This window comes from Hylaeus anthracinus, unplaced genomic scaffold (assembly GCF_026225885.1).
Source record: "Hylaeus anthracinus isolate JK02 unplaced genomic scaffold, UHH_iyHylAnth1.0_haploid 12001, whole genome shotgun sequence".
NCBI classification, from domain to species: Eukaryota; Metazoa; Arthropoda; class Insecta; order Hymenoptera; family Colletidae; genus Hylaeus; species Hylaeus anthracinus.
The window spans coordinates 12,740,311-12,759,686 of record NW_026534348.1 but is presented as its reverse complement, the minus strand read 5'-3'; the positions used below and the strand labels follow the sequence as shown (position 1 = coordinate 12,759,686).

Genomic DNA, 19,376 nt, shown 5'->3' with positions numbered 1-19,376 from the left:
CATCTTTTAGTTCTGATACACTGCATTATGAATGTAATTGTAAACTAATATATTACACTAGCATCCCCCGTTGCGGTTTCGCTCGCGTGTCATATCGTAGAATTTGGATTTATTGTAACGTGATACTATGGAACTTCTACACTATATACTTCTATACACTTCTATACTATATAACTGGCAATATGTCGTAGACTAATAATATGTAATAGCAAGACGTTTAATATCACCTTCCTCGATTAATATTAGCCGTTTTAATCTGTCATTCTGTCTGATAACTTTCTCCACCCCCTGTTCTAATAACCTATTTCCAAGTATAGTGCAATGCATCGTTAAACTTAGTTTAATTTGTGTGCTCCGATTATTGCTAAAACTATGCTTTTTTAAAATTCCACGAGTAAAGTCCATTCGGAGGGTACCAAAAAAAAAAAAAAAAAAAAAAGAGAGAAACGCAAAAACTCGGGAGTTGCAAAGTTAACGATCCCGAGTACACGAAGGGGAGGGGGGCGGCTGTGCGCTCGCACGGCCGCGCTGTAAATGAACATTACAAACGTTGCAAGGGGGCGGCGGGAGGGGTTGAGGGGGGCGCGTCGAAACGGCGCGGCACCCACACACGTATGCGCGCGCATACAACGGTCTGTAATAACACTTGGAACCGTCAGACTATAGCGGTAGGACTATACTTGGGCGCGATGCCGAGATTAAACCGTGCAGGCGCGATTACGATACGCCAGTATCCGATTGGTCGGCGGCTCGTCGAACAACAGGGGCGGAGTAACCGTAATGAGTTTCTAGCTTAGTACTCTCCAGCTTCGTTCATCGTGTTTTTCCTCTCTTTCTTTCTTGCTCTTTCCTGTTTCCTTTCTATCTCCTCCGCCCCCCACCCTCTCTCTCTCTCTCGCTCGTGCGTCATCTTTATGCACGCGCGCACGCATGCACACACCTATTCGCCGAAAGGTGGTTAAATGACGCGATTACGCGGGTTCTTTCTCGGGTTCGAACAGCGCGCGTTCGTTTCCCTTTGTCTCCGCCCCGAAACGACGTTTCTCTGCGCCTCGTTTGTGCCCGGAGTATCTGCTCGTTCGCATGCACTTTCGTCGGAATAATTTTCGAATTACTGTTGAGACTCGTTCGACGTTCCCGGTATTATACAGGGTGGTCCTGAGCTTTTATCGAGCTTACGATCGTGGCAGATGCGGGTATTTACTTGTTACACGGTTGAACATTTTGCGGAAATCGAATGATCGGTTAATTCAGGACTTCTTAAACGGGCATTTCAATGTGAACGCACAAAAGAAATATTTGTTCAATAATGTTTTTCTCAGGAACTATTGCATAAAATTGAATGAATGTCTTTTCCCCTTAAAGGTATGATTAAGGAAAGTAAATAAAAAAATTTTTTTTTGGTAAAAAATATTTCGTCATTTATTTACAAGATAATATGCATGTGTGCAAAAAAAAAGTTATCCGCTGGCGCAGGTGATTTTGGCTCTCTTGGTAATCTGAAACAGAAAATCGAAAAAGTTTATTAAACTATGTCGTCACACCTATGGTCGGAACCTCCACTTATTTATTTCATCGAAAATAAACAAAATGACAGCGTTTCTTGTGAAAGAGAGAAAAAAAAACACTTTTTTTTTGTACCGTAAATCAGGTGAAATTGTAAGTAAAAATCAAAATATCAACTACTTGGAGGTTCCGACCTCCGACCACATATATATATATTGTTAGCTATTCAATAAATTGTCACAAAATATTTGCATATCTGTATTTTATATTTTTTGGGTCGCGAAAGAAATCGCAATCATAAATGGGGTCGTGTATGAAAAAAGTTTTAGAAGCCCTGGGTTATACGAACCATCCATACTAATATTACAAATGCGAAAGTAACTCCGTCTGTTTGTTACCTTTACACGCCTAAACCGCTAAACAGATTTCGATTAAATTTGGCAAGGAGACAGATTGCATCCTGAGGAAGGATATAGGCTATATTTTATTTTGATAAAAATAACGATCGGAAATAAGAAAAAGAGCGGCATTCCACTTGGAACGGTCGTGTATCCCCCACGATTCAATCTGATCATGAAAAGGATCAAGTAGCGGAGGCTTAATCGACAAATATGTTTTCGATTAGTTCCCTGCGCGTACAGCAAAGACCCCAAACGCTGTGCAATTTTGGAGGGTTCTGCGCAACGAGATTACACGTCCGATCGAACCTAATGACCTGTTGCGGGTTTATTGTATCATTGGTATCGTTCTACCAGTATTACAGTTTGGGACTCGTTACTCCGTATTATCTCGTGGAAAAGAGTATAACACGTAAGGTCGATAGAAACGTCGATACTTGGTGCATTAATACGTTTACTTCAGAGGTAAATTATATTAAAACGTCGACTATTCTTAAGAGTTTCTACTGCGATTAAATTTTGTTCGCAGACTATTGGAGACCACGATCAAACATTCATCGTGGTATTTATTTTTGTAACTTCATTGGAGCTCAAGTATTTCGATCAAATTCGTTTACCTCGATATTTAACATTCAGAATTAATGTTTCAGTTCTTCAGTGAGAAGCACTGTCACCCATGTATCGGTGACGTGACAATCAACGTGTTAAGATCGTGTTTGACGATACAAACAAGCGGTTGGTAAGTCTTCTAAAATTTCTACAAGTTTCCCTATTCGCGCAAAGACGAAGCACCCTATAAAAGTTTTCGACGTGTGCTTGACTTCTGGTAGAAGAAAAAAAAACTTGAACGAAATTCAAGCTGTAACTAATAATACCCTTAAATATTCCGTCGTAAGCCATAAAAGAAATTGGGTTTTTCAAGTTTTTTTTTTTACTGTTATAGCCGACTTCTACGTTTCCTCGCTAAGCGGTAACCTAAGAGTGATAAAGGGAGTAACTTTCTGGATCGAATTAGTCAAAAGTTGGCCAGGAATTTTTAACGTCAATTCGTGTCGATTCCAATCAAATTTACCATTAAAAAAAAAAAAAAATGATTTTCATCCTCTGAAATAATTCCAAACGAGGAAGAAGAAAATGGTAGATATTAGGTTGTCCCAAAAGTTTCTTTCGCTTTATTAATAAGTAATACATTCACAATAGTTTATGTTTTATGTTACATTACTGAATTGTGCACGATTCATTTTGCTCCATTACTGTTACAACATGAATATCTATGAAATTAGATTGTCTAGTTATATAAACACGATCACATAAAATATGTAATTGAGTGCAACTCGCGAAAGAAACTTTCGGGACAACCTAATACAATGAGAATGCGATGAAATGCCATAGGTATATGTCATTATCAGCAAGTGGACCACGTGACGGTTTTATTATTATTGTTCGCGTGTTATTCATAAATGTCTGAGAATCATCTTATTTAGTATAAAAGACAGTACAGTGGGAACGGAAGAAGCGATAAAAACATGGGTCTGCGACACTTTCATTCCGAATTAACCAAGATACCATGCGATCAAACGGATCGATGGCTCATCCATAATACAACCAGAGCCCATTTTAGCACTGTTCAACAGTTTCTTAATATAATACCAATTTCACCGATCGGCAGATTGATTGAAGTGTCTATTCTGCGATTTTCATGTTGTCGTGGTTAAAATCAACAATTTTTCTTATAAATCCTTCGTGCGTAGACTTTTATAAATAGTAACCCTATTGGGTGCTAATAGAGACCCATTATCAAGATCTGTCGAACCATCTTCCATTTTCTATTTTTGCTCAATATTTATCCAAATTGTCGAGGTAATTATTTCGCGAATTAATTTAATGGAGGATTTGAAGAAGACTTTATTTGATAGTCTTTTCGATTAAATATGAATCATACGAGCCTATTTCGATTTCGATCGACGACCCTAGTTTTATAAAAACGATGTCAAAGTGTTGTTACTTTAACGTAGCTTTTTATTGAACATACAGATTTTCACGCGAGTTTCGATATAAAAATAAAAATGCCATTTTGGAAGTTGCTGAAAATTCAATATGCTACAACAACCGAAATTACAAACCATTTAAACAAAAAATTACGATTATTGACCGCACCGTTACTGACATACAATTAATTTATTTAACACGATTTGTCATAGACGTGCGCGAGAGTAGTAAGACTATACATTTACGAAACCTTCCAATTATATTTTTGAAAACGTGACTATCTCGAAACAGCAACCTTAAACGGCCGCAATCGGAGCCGGTGGCCGTTTTTGGCGATCGTTTCGAACCGAACGAAGCCAAAGGTACACCGACACAAAGGAGGGGGCGCAGGAAGCGCCCGTGGTGGTGGTTGCCGCGCCTTCAGAGGGGGTAGCGCGGCGAAAACTACAGAAACAAAAGAAAAGGAAAAGAAATAACAATAGACGGAAAGAACGAAACGCGCGAATGAAAGAACGAGAGGGCACTCGTACGCGGTGAAATTGCCCAGCCATTAACGATACTACGTTATTACGCTCGTCCTTTTTTGCACCGCAGCCTCCACTCGCGCGCGCACAAGTTGGGCGGCCATCTTGGAACACGGGATTGAGAAGAGAAAAGAAGAGAAGGAAACAAGAGGGACCGGAGTTACGCCTTGGGGTTTCATACTGTCGCTGTCCCGTTTGCGACGACGATGAATCAATTCGATTGATTCGAATCGATCGGTCCGAAGGGAAAGGATTTAATTCCTCGACGTTTGGCTGCGCCTTTCGGCTGGTTGCCACTACCCGATGCCTTTCATTGCGAGTATTGTGACTCACTTGGGACCCGCTGGACCGTCCAACCGTTTTTACGATTCTTATGTAACCGGTCGATGCGAAAGCGTAACTCGACAGCGCAGTTAGCGGTAAACGTTTCGCGGAAGCCTCGGATGCCATTAGGCCTGTTTACGCGACGATTATTTAATCGTGCGCTTCCAATTTGTCGAACGAAACAGTCGGGGTACGTCCTCTGGTGCTGTTGCCGTAGACTTCATCGGTAATATAGAAACCAAGAGGAACGTTCCTTGCTATTGCTCGTGACTAGAGTTTTACGGGAACATACAACCACAATTATCTTCTAGAATTAAAACATACACGGTCTGTCTAAAAAGAAACCGAACTTTTGCTATAAAATTGAAAAAAGTTCAAGTAAAGTTTTTACATACACGTTTATTTACTCAAAATAATCTCCCTCTGCGTCAATATAGCGTGTAGGCCGCGTAATTAACATTTCGAAGGACCTTTGCAGCTTCTGTTTTGGTATCCCGTTTAGAATGGCGCACAGTGGTCCCAAATGGCTAAAAAGTGGAAAAAACTCAATATCTCGAGAACGGATCATCCTATCAATCCGACACTAGTCTCATTCGATTCAGGATGAAAAGATACATTAGAATTATGTAAAAATTATTTTAATAAAAAAAAGGTAATTTTTATAATAATAAGTCAATAGCTTCTTCGTTAAGGGGAAGGTGTTTTTTTTTAGGTTCGGGCCTCATATTTGTATGTTTGGGTCATTGAACCTTGTTTTAGTGAATTTTTAACAGAAAAAATACAGGTTTTTTTTATGTTTTTTAATCATTGTTCATTTTATCTGCGTGGATTTGTTAGGAATTTACCAGTCCACAATACGTCCTTTAAACATGAGCCAATTTTTGCGAAGGATGTCTCAAAAATAATGTCACACCTTCATCAGAATGGATTTTAGAAGGAATTCGTAGATTCTCAAGATTTGAGTATTCATACATACTTGAGAATAAAATTATGTAACTCCCGAAAAAGCAAGTAGACGCAGCTGAAATTTTCATCATGTTTTCTTGGTGTAATATAGATGAGAAAACGTGAGAAATCAAACCAGAGGCTGTCGGAGCTTTTTTTGAATCAATAATTTTCATAAAACATTCGAAAAACCTACATATTCGCTTTACTCATAATTTTTTTTTTTTTTTTTTTTGCTTAAACAGTAAACAGTCATGTTCACAGATTGTTACTAGACATTATTAATGACCGATCAATTCAGTTTTACCTAATCATAAGTGAAATCTTAATTTTTTTCAAAGTAACCAAAATTTCAGCATTTCGACTGATTTCCAACTTTAATAAATTATAACTTTTTTCAAAATTAAAATTTAAAACAACCATTTTACAGTGTGATTCTACAGACTATTCACAGTAGTCAGGACATATTCTATAACAAAAATTTGACTTTCGAAAATTGAGTTTTTTCCGCGTTGGGACCACTGTGCGGCGGTTACAGCGGCCTGAATCTCCGAAATGTTGCTATGATGTGTCCCGTTTCATTGGAATTTTCAATTTCGGGGAAAAAAAATAATCGCAGGGAGAGAGATCAGGCGACTAGGGTGAATGATCCAAGGTAACAATGCCAATTCCAATGAAAGGGACACATTATAGCAATATTTCGGTGATTCAGGCCGCTGTAACCGCCGCACTAAACGAGCTACCGAAACAGGAGCTGCAAAGGTCCTTCGAAATGTTAATCACGCGATCTGCATGCTGTATTGACGCAGAGGGAGATTATTTTGAGTAAATAAACGTGTGTGTAAAAACTTTACTTGTACTTTTTTCTTTTTATAGCAAATGTTTGGTTTCTTTTTAAACAGACCGTCTATACAGTAGAGACTCCCGTATCCGAACTAATAGGGAGAGAAAAGTGGTCGGATAGTGGAATTTTTGGATAATAGAACAATTGCTATTTTCTACCATTCGAACTAATGGAAAGACAAGCGAATAGAAATCGGTCGGAGAACTCTTATCGCAGGCGTATCATTAGATTTGATGCGGGCCAAACGAGAAGGAAACGTTATCGAGCTTTCAGCGTCCTTTAGAACGAGTCGATTCCTTCAGTGATCGAGGCTTATTATTAGTCGTTACCTATAATCTCCAGTTGGTCTCTCCCATCGGTATCAATAGTCATTTTGTACCGACCTTTGACCCTTGGCGGGCTATAATCAAACGTAAATCGTGTCCAGTTCTTTTTATGGAACGTTTAAAGACCAAATGGGACCGCACCGATCGCCGATATTTCTCGGCATTGTGTTTGTCTCTCTTTGTCGTTTCCACCGTCTCCGTTGCAGTGCCAATTTTCCCAAGACTGCCATTTCAAGCCATTAAATTGTTTTCGACCCCCATCTTGCTTCGAGCCTCGACTCCTGACCCCTAGCATACGTATGAACGTGTGGCCAACAATGTCTGCCAATGGATATCCATGGAATACATTTCGTACATCTTACAACCATTCCAAACAAATCGATTGATCGGTCGCTACGAATTTAATACAAAGGGTTGGGGGATTTGGGTTTCATAACACGTTGACTGCCAAACTAACACGTGAAAATTTATTCGAGACGTACACTTTGTTTCTATGCAACTGGAACTCGTTTTTGTCTAGTTTAAACTAGTACCTTTTTTTTTTGCAATTTTTGCAATTTCATTTTACGATTTCATAGATTATTACGAGTTGAATTATTGTTCTCCCACAGAGGAGATCGAAGGCACTCCTTCCACCTTTCTTTTGAACTCATTTAGATTAACTTGAAGCACAAGAAAAGTTTTAAGGGGTCGATAAGACCCGAGAGGTGTTTTAACGTGTCCAGAGTCCTGATAATTGTAAGAACGTTCAAGAATGTTTGTTTGAAAGTCAACAATCTATTCGAACGAATTGTTAGTATCGAAACTAACTCATAGATCCTCAACGTACCCAACGTCGTTCGTACCCAGACATTCGTTTTCTCGGCAACACGGCCAACTAAAAATAAAATCTCCTCTTAAAGTATAAATAACACTAAGAAACTGTTGTTAATATTCCTATCAGATACCTTGTCAGACAAAGAGATCGTGACAAGGTATTTGATACAAGACATTATCGGTCACTTTAATTCCGAGAAACACGCAAGCTGAGATAAGCGTTCCTTTAAATATTTACGCAATTCTTATCTGATATATTGGTACGCATTATTCACCACAAAATCAATTCGCCACTTATTGCCACGCCATTTACGTATCAAAATCGATTCACGGACAAAAATTGCTTCCGTTTGCCTCTCGTCGAGTAAGACCGAGCAAAAATCCATTTAAGATTCCTCGAGAAGTTAAACTACCAGTTACAAACGATCGAATGTAATAGCATTTTTGAACGAGCGCGCGAAGAATAAATTTCCACGCTCGAGAGATTTTTGCAAGTGACAATGGCATCGCGCGCGTTTCAATTTAAATTTTCGATCCGCCGATGAACATTCCACGCGCGAAAGGGGTACGTCCACGTGAGCCAGTATGCCGATAAGATTCATGCATAAAAACGGATCTGGTTTACGAGAATGCTCGTCGTCTAGAACACGATTATTAAAACGTGCCGCCAGCTTGTAGACCCCAACGAAGGAAACACAGTTCCCTTCTTGGAACCTTAAATTAAACCGCTCTCGTTGTTTTGCGATTGGAAAAGGATCCCGATCAGTGCCGAGGACTTGAGAGCGTTCCGGTGTCGTTCGCAATCGGGGGCATAAAGTGTCCGCATAAAGCAAAGTCCGTAGACGTCGAACCACCAGGTAAGGATACACCTGAAAGGGTGCCCCGCGTTCCCCTCAATCCAATCCAGAAAATACAAAAATACGCAATCTGTGCGTTTAACAATTTTAATGCCAAACATGCTCGTGGAAATCATTTTCGAAGCTAACATTTTATTCTTCTATAATTGGAGACTGTATCATCGACATCTGCGACAGTATTTATTTTTACATTGAAATTCGTGAGTACTATCCGTACTTATTCTCTGTTGCACCTGATTTTTTCTGATTCCTTAGTGAACATTTCTGTTACCCGTATTATAGTGACCGACGTGTTAAACGACTTTCTCAGGAGGCCTTTTAGGTATTCGTTCTCTCAATATTTTCATTATTAGGTGCACTTCCTATTGTTTTTTTCTTTTTTTATAAATGTACGTCTACTTTATCTACACATAACATATTTTATTGGGAATTTGGTTGAAACGTGCAAAAGGTATACATTGTTTTCGAAATTTCTTTTGTATTAGGTTGAATATTGGAGACTGATATTGATCGAGTTATGAGTGAGATTTGAATATTATGAATGAGAAAAATGAACATTGTAAATGTTTATAGAATACTATAGGAACGATCCTTTGCGATAGAGTAAACTCTGACTCCTGCAAGGTTTCCGTGAAATTCTCAAAGTAACATTTTCCTGCAAGTTCAGGTTAGACGGTCAAAAAAGAATCATCCTTCATCCTTGTACCTCGCCCTTTCACTGTTTCACCTTCTTATGCACGCATTATTTGTAATTTTTCGTTTGTAATATCATGGATAAAGACGATAAATGAAACATTAGGATTTTGTTTTTTTGATAAAACAACGATAATCTTTTTTTTTTTTTAGTGAGACACAACACAAAATCCAGAGGCCTTCCTTTACAAAATTCTTTAGACGAGTAATTGATAGTTCTACCGTTACACAAAATTAACCATCGACTATGGCACGGGCGTGTTCGACTTTGGATATTTAACCAACACTCTATAATGCAATTTCAGTGTCGGAAGTCGACTACGGTGAACGCGTATCCCCGGGAAACTTTGCCGACTGATAACGCTTCCAACGTTTTACAATCGAATGCTCCAAATACTTCTCTAGTCATCCAACTCTAGCCATCCAGCTCTGCCGAATGAACTCTTCGCGTAAAAAAATTCGATTCGATTTAAAGAACTTTGAAAATCTAATCTCAGATTGAAACCTACATTCCAACGAAATAAACGTTGCGAATAAATTGTCGCGGAGAGTTTCGATTCGTCGTCCATCGTTCGAATAAAATTCCACCCGTTTTAGTAGCCGTTCCTGTTCACGAGGATGAATCTTATCGAATGGACAGACGGCGTGCGGCCCTGCGGGGTTTTAATTCGAATAAATCCGAGTTGACGAGGAGGCGGCCTTTTAAAATTCCATTGATAACAGACCGGATCCACGGGGCTCATCAACGACGTAACGTCTGCTTACTGTGCTTTCTTTCTGTATCCATTATTTTATATTGTTCGAAACGAGAGAACCTAGGTATAATTAGAAATAGAAAAGATAACGTAGGAATTCATGGCTGGAAAAGATTTATGAAATGAAGTTTTATTTGTGATCGATTTCATTTTCTCTGTATAGCTTCGTTTCTATTTATTCATTCGTTGCTTTCAAATAACAAGCGACTTGTGTTCAACGAGATATCGTTAAATTTATGATCTAGTTTTTGTTTAAAGAAACACACTTATAGGGATGAATATTATTTTATTTATATGCGCAGCAATACCATGCGATTTTATATTCTATTATTTATAATATTTCTCTTTAAACTTATTGTTTATAGTACAAGGTATACTCACATTAAATCACAATACTTAGCATTCTCGTTATACAAAACTGTCTGTTATACAAAACTGTCGTTTTTAATACATATCATAAGCTGATGTAATAAAATCTTAATTCTATATTAAAAAGCGCGCGTTAACGGGGGTTGAAATCGATCGCCATCTCGCGGTGAATAGACCAAACTAATTTGCAAACTTTGGTCAGCCCCTCTATCGGGATAATGCGCAAGTTTGTCCTCGAATAGTTCTCACTGGCAACGCTAGATGGTACCATTTGTTTCTTTTTTAATTAAAAAATGAAGAACTAAGTGGTAGAAAATGATTCTCATTCGTATTTTTATTTCACCATGCTTGTTCATTAATTTATTATTAGATATAATAAAAAAAAAGCTTTACGAATACTTATATTGCCATCTAGTGGTGATAGACCGTATTATTTTCGGAGTCGATCAATACCTTTAGATGGGAACGTTTGTATGTTTTAATAAAAAAAATAAAGGGTTATTTATCCTATAATAAACAAGTGGAAAGAGATTGTGATATTAAAATATAAATGAGAATCATGTTTTAACCTTTAAATCTTTATTTTTTAGTTAAAAAAAAAAAACAAATGGCGCCACCTATCGTTGCAAGGGAAACTAATCGGCGACAAACTGAGCGTTCTCCCGATAGAGGCGCTGACCATACTTCACAAATTAGTTCGGTATATTCACCGCGAGGTAGGCGATCGATTTCAACCCCCGTTAACGCGCGCTTTTTAAGATAGAAATAAGATTTTATTATATCAACTTATCGATATGTATTAAAAACGAATATTTATACTTAAACTAGAATTGTAAATGTATAATTTTAAAAGCTCAGAATTAAGAAAGTATACAACGAAACATAAAAAGCAATTATGAGAGGATTATAAATCGAGAAATTGATAGAAAAAACATCTTAAAACGGCAATAAAATTATAATTGAAACGTACCATCATAATTTTCGTTATTTGTACGTTGATAGTAAACGATCTATTATTTAGAGGATTTTCTGTTAAAATAGCAACCCGTTTGTGTATCGTAATTTACAGTTTATTTTGTATATTACACTAGAATAGACAGGCTTTCCTTCCCATACGCGACTATCTCTTGGAAAATGGCAGTAGTGCTCAAACATACGTAGACCCAAGAAAAGTGGCAGTAAATTCATCTAATCCGAATAGATTTTTAAATTGCGCTTAACGACTAAGACTCCGTTATATCGGGGCGAATGAAATCGTTTTCTATGAACGTGTGTCGGACTAACCATACAAATTGTTCAATTCTTGATTAATTGGAATTCCCATGCTCGTTGGATACATCAAATTGCGTAAGCTCCTCGACGAAACAATATTAAAATCTATTACCCGAGCAAGACCTCTTGAAAATTATCCCATCTGTTACTTTGACTACCAAGACGTTTTTATTTCTTCATCGAAAGTAACAACGTTGCTCGTTGAACCTGTCGACTCGCTTGCTCGTTATTTGACTAATTAAAAGAAAAGAAAAAAAAAGGGGGAATAATTGACGAGCACTATTGTCAATCTCTACGCACGTTAGCTTCATATACAACGTGTCTCATTTTAATCTACTAGTGGAATAAAACCTACTGAAAAAAATGGATATGAGAGGGGGGCAACGAAATGTCGAGGAGAATCGCTCGAAGGGGTCCTCGAAGTTTCGTTAAGGTTACCCTACGCTTTACGAATCACTTTTTTATTTAATGCTTTACGAAAAAATTCTAGAATTTACTAAACCGTAATAAATACACGAAATTTAATTAAAAAACAATAAACGTGCTTCGAGCACGTTTCTCCTCGATATTCCAATGGCGCGACCTTCTTTTATCACTAATATGTACACGCGTTCACTTCCTTTCTCGAATATATCCGTTTGTAGATTGAAATGGGTCACAGTGTATATAGTTAACAAGAATCGACATCGATACCTCGCGTTAAGGTTCAGAATTCAAACAAAACATAAATAATCTCTTTTTCGTCCCAGTGAAATACATTTTGTTCACTTGTGTTTCTCTCTCCCTCTTTTTTGGGTCTTTTCTCTACACCGTAACATTACACGACAACAAGCACACACTGAGACACTGCGCCAATCCAATAGAAAAACAATCATTTTAATTATTGTGCCGATAGTATTCACAGATTCGCGACGAGGAGCTACGACAGGACTCCTCGCGCGAATTTTCTCGCTAATGATTAACGACTTAACGATTATGACCTTAATGGTCGTATCATTATACGTAAGCGTAATATTTCGATTCGTCGAACGAGAGCAACTATGTAAGAGATACGATCGAGGGTACACAGGATGAATCCTAACACGTGGAATACACTTTAGTAATTAATCGAGGATATGTCAAGGAACAAGACTTATCGGGGCACATACAGTGGGTGTAGAATCATCATGTACATCGATCAATTTCCAAAGATACTTTTGTGTGAAATTGTAGTTTCTTAACTTCTTTTTTTATAATCAATGATATTTTACATATTCTCGGAAGTCTCTGAGATAGATATAGTTCAAACAACATTTACTAGTTAATACAATTTGTGAAATTAACAAAAAAATGCGAAAAGCGGGTAAAAGTATTGAAGCAATAAGTATTTGTACGATTCTTATGACGAACCATTTAGAGTAGAGTTTGTAACGTAAACACGTTAGTTTATTGCTCCGTACGAATTAGAAAACATCAATTTTCCAGGAAAGTACTTTTAAAAATGGCTCTAATAGAGGAATTGAAGAAGATGCCACCTCGAATAAGTAATAATTTAGTTAATTTAACGCTTAGAAGAGTTGTAAGAATAATAAAATCAAAAGGAAATCCTACGAAGGAAGTATTATATACTTGTAAATTAATGTAAATTTCTTTTTTTTTTAAATGAAGTTTTAAAAATTAAACAATTGTGCGAATACTTATTACTTCAATATTTCTATCGATTAATCGTTTTTTTTTTTATCTATTCTACAGATTTCCGAGAATATGTAGAATGTCATTGTTTATAAAAAATAAGTTAATAAATTACAATTTTACATAGTTTTCTTTGGAAATTGATCGGTGCACGAATACTTTCTACACCCACTGTATTTATACTATTAGGTTGAGCCATAAGTAGACCGTGGATTTTTATACATTTACAAGAATATACAGGGCGTCAAAGAAGGCGTTGTTTTGCGAATTTCTGCTCGCGTAATATTTCTTGTAAGAACAAAAAGAAGGGCAGGGGAGAAAATTCTACCAACGAGGAACTCTTCTATTGAATACGTAAACGAAAACGATCCATTACTATTCTAAAAAATTCTAATTAAATTCTTAAAACGTATCAAAGCTTACGACTCAACTAAAACCCGTCTTCGATTGTCCTTGATCTTCTCAATCTCCCCAAATCGATCCCCAAAGTGTCGCGACGTATCCTGTATACACTCGATCGTATAATCGCTAATGGAAGAAGATATGCGCGTATAACAATTATAAAACCGATAATTGTTATCTACAGAAATAGAAATACAGGGTTGAAAGTATTGACTAGCGACGCTCTACGCGAACGTTCCACGAAATTGCGTTTAATCGCGAATGGAGGACAAAGTGTGCAACTTAAGGGAGAAACGAGAAGAATACTGGAAAAAATTCTACGATTCCTTGGCGATATAGAGTCTGATAGACAGTAAGGAAACGCGTATCGCCGAATTGAAGCGTCACTGAAATGCTAACGTGGTCGTCGAAAGATAAAATTTAGGATATTATTCTGTATCAGTTAAATGGATCTCAACGATGAGATGGTCCCTGCGGGATGTTGATCGGAGTATCTTTTTATTATACTCATATTTTTGTTCGTTTTATATAAAAGCATGAGCCACACCTGTAAACGTGGTACGCGAGCGAAGTAGATGCTTTATCGGTACGAGTGGATTTACATTGACCTCATTGTTTATTACGCGAGCATCTCGTCCTTGTTATGCGATCGAAGCGCTCTATTCGATATTGCTACGACGATTTAGTCAAAATACATTACGATTCGTTACGTTCTCTCTTAAAATTGACACTTCAGAGCGCGTAAACAAGCGTGCCTGACGAGTGCTCAGAAACGATAATAAAAATTAGTCAAAATCGAACAAACTTACTGTTCATTAGTGACACATAATACTGCATAAAAGTAATTATCCTTTTGTTTGTTGATACCTTCGGCTAAAGCGAATTTTTAGAAAGAAACAGTTATTCCTTTTTAGCAATCTTACAAAGATCTATCGACATTGGATCGGTAATATTTTAAATAATATAGAGAATGGCGACTGATCTCTATTAACTCATTAGGATGTGGATAGTCTAAACTATGTATATTAAGAGTCACATTGTCATAAAAGAACGCGAAATGCAGATCCACAAATTAATGAGAAAACTTAGCCACTTCGGTTTTCGCGAAGGTACCCGGACGGAAAATTTGAAAAAATGCTATGGAAATGTTTTCCACGGTTGCACGCGATTGGTACGTTTACTTCTCGTGGATGAAACAACAGGTATTCGAGACGCGAACGAAGGTCAAAGTATGGTAATTTCGGAGCACTCGCGTGGACGAGTGTACGACTATAATTAAACTGTAAACTGCGGAGAAGCGCTTAAAAACGATTAATGAGAAAATGCTTGTTGATACGGTCGTTGAAGAATCGTACGAAAAATCTTCGTTAACTAGAGACTGCAATACTGATTAATATCTAACACGTTGGCTGATTCGGTTTTGATTAAACTCGGTAACACGTTCTCTCTACGATCTAACGATACAGTTCGCGTAGTATCAAGTGATCCACTTCTGTATCTTAATCATTCGACGCGGTACAAGGCATAAACCAACATCTCGTTCTTGAAATTTATGGCTCGTCTCTAATCTCTGTGTACTCTATTCGATAAGAGAACGACGAGTTCCGATGGAACCACTCGCTGAAAACAAATAACTTGCCGAGCAGAAAATTATTCGAATTTTTAACAAAGCTTCCAGAAGTAGAAGAAAGTATATTCGAATAAGAAAGTAAATTTTCGTATCTTACTATACGTTTTGATATACACTCAATATTTTATTCTCTTAAATTCCTTCCTCGTCCTCTTCGTTTAATTTAAGTTTGTACAATTGTATTTGAAATGCTATCAATATCATTTCACTACTGCAAAGAAATTTTTAAGGGATCTCACTATCTGTTTATCTCTGCTAGATCCAGATCCGGAGTCGAACTTTCGGATCAAGGCGCGAGATACTTTGTTTCATACCCTGTAGATCGCAAAAGTGGGAACATCGTTAATATACGCGGTTGTCGTTAAGAGTGGCCAACGTGTAAAAGGCAATTGTAAATGATAAAAGAGACAAGAAGAGAGGAAACTTAACTGTCTAAACACAACTGTGTGCATTTGTTGCACTGATCAACAGGCTACGCTGCACCAAATCGAGAGGTGAGCAAAATTCAAATGCTAAATACCGAGTAAAATCAACGGATAGCAACTTATAATGCTTATTCGATCAGAAATCAATTCTTAAATTATCGAATACATACATTTTATCCATTTCATTTTACAATTTTTAATCGTTATTCAACGAGTGATGAATAAACGGTTCATCTTTCATTCGTTATTCCAAGTTTGTTTGTAGATAAGAATTCTGCCCACCTCGGGACACGTGTATCCCCGATTAGATACATAGGACGAACACGGAACAACTGAATCATACGACGGTACTTGGTACGGGCGCGCTGTTTTCCTGATATGCTCACGATATTATATTGTATTCCAGCTGGTATCAGCCGCGGGATAAATAAATAGATCTGACAAATAAATAAATAAATAAATTAATCGATCACGATTTACGTCTAAGCGGTTACGACTAAGTTTTCGTACAAAAATCCTAACGTTAAGAGAGGAAAGTATAAGATCTTTGATTGTTGGACGGAGTCGTGCAAAAAAGAGGAGTGCTCGGAAAATTGTTTCACGCGCCGTTCGAGAAACTCTTTTGTGTGAAAGTAAACATCGCCAAGGCGTGAGTCGAGGGTGCACATGCCATCTAAGTAGGATGACTAAGTACAAAATAAATAGATAATATATTAGATACTGTCTTGCTCCAAGAAGATGGCCTCTGGAGAAGGGACGTTACAGTTTTACCCCGAATAACCGACCACGAGTCTCGCACGTGGTTGTAGCTCAAGGGGTTAATCCTAAGGTCTCCCTGTTCTCAATTTTGAAAGAATCGCCACAGGGCATCTTCTCGTAGAGCTACTATACAAGCTCAACGCTCAACGAAGACACTTGGTCTCTGCAAGAAATGATATCTATTTTATGAATAGAATTATCAAATGATCTGTTCATCCTCGAGTCGTCCCAGCGTAATCAAATCTCGGAGAAATGAAACCCATAAGATATTTCTACTAGGGGTGTGCGTGATTCCCGAAAATATACGGGATTCCCGAGAATGTACGGGATATAGCATAATATCTGGGATTTCCGAAAGTGTTGTTATTCTTGAAAATTTCAGCAATCCGAATGTACGGGATTTCGAAATTCCCGGGAATCTCGAATGTATACGGGATTTTGAAATTCTCGGGATTCCATCCCGATCCCGGGAGGAATTCCCGTCCCGACCGGGATCCCGCACACCCCTAATTTCTACGCATTGTACAAGGTAAAACAACGATTAAAGAAATCATCGTTATGCCAGCCAGTAACGTTACCTATGAGATTATTCTCTTTTGCATGATACCGTACAATCCGTCGTGTCTACACGACCGATTGCGATAGTACAGGCTTGCATACTTGACGGAAGAAACATAGCGAGCGTGGGACAACTTCGGAGAGCAAAGTTCGGGTGACGAGAAATAAAAGTGAGATTTAATTCGGATCCATCGACAGCTTTTCAATAGAGAAAAGCACTCCTGTCGTGCCTCGCTACATTTGTTCCAAAACAACCATACCTGCACGCGTGAAGCGGTAGACTCGAGCAGAGACGGGCGAAATTCGTGATAAAAGCGTCGAGCAACAAATAAGAGAGACGCTTGATCCATACAAATTACAATTTGAATTGTAGAATTATTCAAATGTTTAGCAAAGCTTTCAGAAATAGAAGCGGAATAGAATATAAAATTTAGTTTTTAGTTCGAATCGAATTTGGTCCATCTCTGGGCTCAAGTTCGAAATAGAAGATAAGTGCTTCTCACGTACGCGAAAAATCAATATTTCATCAATAAGTTTACCTCGCACAAGATGAATCGGCTTCGTAAAGCGCGACGATCGACGAGCCTACCGCTGATTCTAAATCTAAGATGACAGATGCTTTGTTTCGTTATTATTATTCTCAAAAATACTGTACACAAGAATACCTAAGTTACGTCGAAGCTCGTTCATTGCCGTTCGAACGAGCGCTCAAGCACTGGAAGTACGTAACGTACGATTGAACCGATGCGCTTCTCGTTCACGACTTAATCAAAAGAAGATAAACCAGGGAGTGGGAGGGGGTGGGATAGGGCGACGTTCAAGACTACCACAGGGCGAATCGAGTCAACCGAGTCACTCGTTTCGATTTCTCAGCTACGTGTTTTTCGGGTGGCGGAGTTCACCTCCTCAGGAAACGGAAGAAGCCTCGACCCTTTTCTGGCGGAGGCGCCATCAGCATCGGGACTTGGTTTTTATGCGTTATGTGAATCTGAAATGAGAATATATCGATACGTTTAGAACTTGTTGAAGTTGATCGATTATCCAGGTACATGAATTTTACCAGATACATCTGCTGTAACATGGTAGTTTGATCACTAACTAAACCACATACAGTGGGTGTAGAAAGTATTCGTACACCGATCAATTTCCAAAGAAAACTATGTAAAATTGTAATTTATTAACTTATTTTTTATAAACAATGACATTCTACATATTCTCGGAAATCTGTAGAATAGATAGATTACAAAAAAAAATAGCTATTTATGTTTGTTACGAAATTAACAAAAAAGAAACGATTAATCGATAGAAATATTGAAGTAATAAGTATTCGCACAACTGTTTAAAAGTACTTTACTGGGAATTTGATGTTTTCTAATTCGTACCGGAACAATAAACTAATGTGTTTACGTTACAAACTCTACTGAAAATGGTTCGTCGTTATAATCTGACAAATACTTATTGCTTCAATACTTTTACCCGCTTTTCGCATTTTTTTGTTAATTTCACAAATTGTATTAACTAGTAAATGTTGTTTGGACTATATCTATCTTAGAGACTTCCGAGAATGTGTAAAGTATCATTGATTATAAAAAAAGAAGTTAAGAAACTACAATTTCACACAAAAGTTTTTTAGAAAATTCATCAGTGTACGAATACATTTTACACCCACTGTGAATGTTAAGGTAGCTGTTTCGTGAATTTATTTAACGGAGGATTTGAAGAAGATTTCATTTGATTGTTCTTTAATTGACCTAGTTTTATGTAGTTTCTTATGGAGCATACAGATTTTTACGTGAGATTTTTCAATTTATGTAAAAATGCCATTTAGAAACTTGCTGAAAATTGTATATGTTATCAAAACCGATATTATAAACCGTTACAAAAAAAAAGTAACAATTAATTAAAATCTGAAATTGGACGAGAAGTTGCGCGATAACATTCAGCGTTGTTGTCACAATTGTCTCTCTATATACTTATCGATTTATTATGGACGTGTGTGAGAGCAGTGAGGCTATACATGTACGAACCTTTCCAACTTTATTTTCAAACGTGACTACCTCAAAACTATCTTAAAAAAAGATAGTCGACTTACAGTGCAAGGGCCTTGCATCCACGGTTCACCGTCGATTTGCATCGGAAATCGCTTGCTCGTGGTGATAGTGACGCTGCTGCACTGAGCCAACCTCCTACCGGAATGACGAAGTCCTGTTTTCACTTGACCCATGTGCAGACAGTTCTCCAAACCGATCACCTCTATGAGATTGTCACCGATATCTGTAAACGTTTCAATTAGCGTTGCTCTTCGTCGAGATT

At 37.7% G+C, this 19,376-nt stretch overlaps 1 protein-coding gene across 3 annotated transcripts in view; it reads right to left on the bottom strand.

Annotated features, from left to right (window-relative positions):
- Positions 1-19,376, bottom strand: part of LOC128891452 (diacylglycerol kinase 1) — a 136,981-nt gene that overhangs the window by 23,957 nt on the left and 93,648 nt on the right. For 2 of the 3 annotated variants that reach the window (XM_054150941.1, XM_054150942.1), the window contains 2 exons: positions 19,156-19,337; positions 10,665-18,051 (listed from right to left, as the gene is read on the bottom strand). In XM_054150941.1, the coding sequence (XP_054006916.1) occupies positions 17,962-18,051; positions 19,156-19,337 (272 nt within the window). In that variant the 3' untranslated portion in view covers positions 10,665-17,961. Of the gene's footprint in view, positions 1-10,664; positions 18,052-19,155; positions 19,338-19,376 lie in introns of those variants that run through there. The other variant, XR_008460831.1, reaches the window with a different exon arrangement.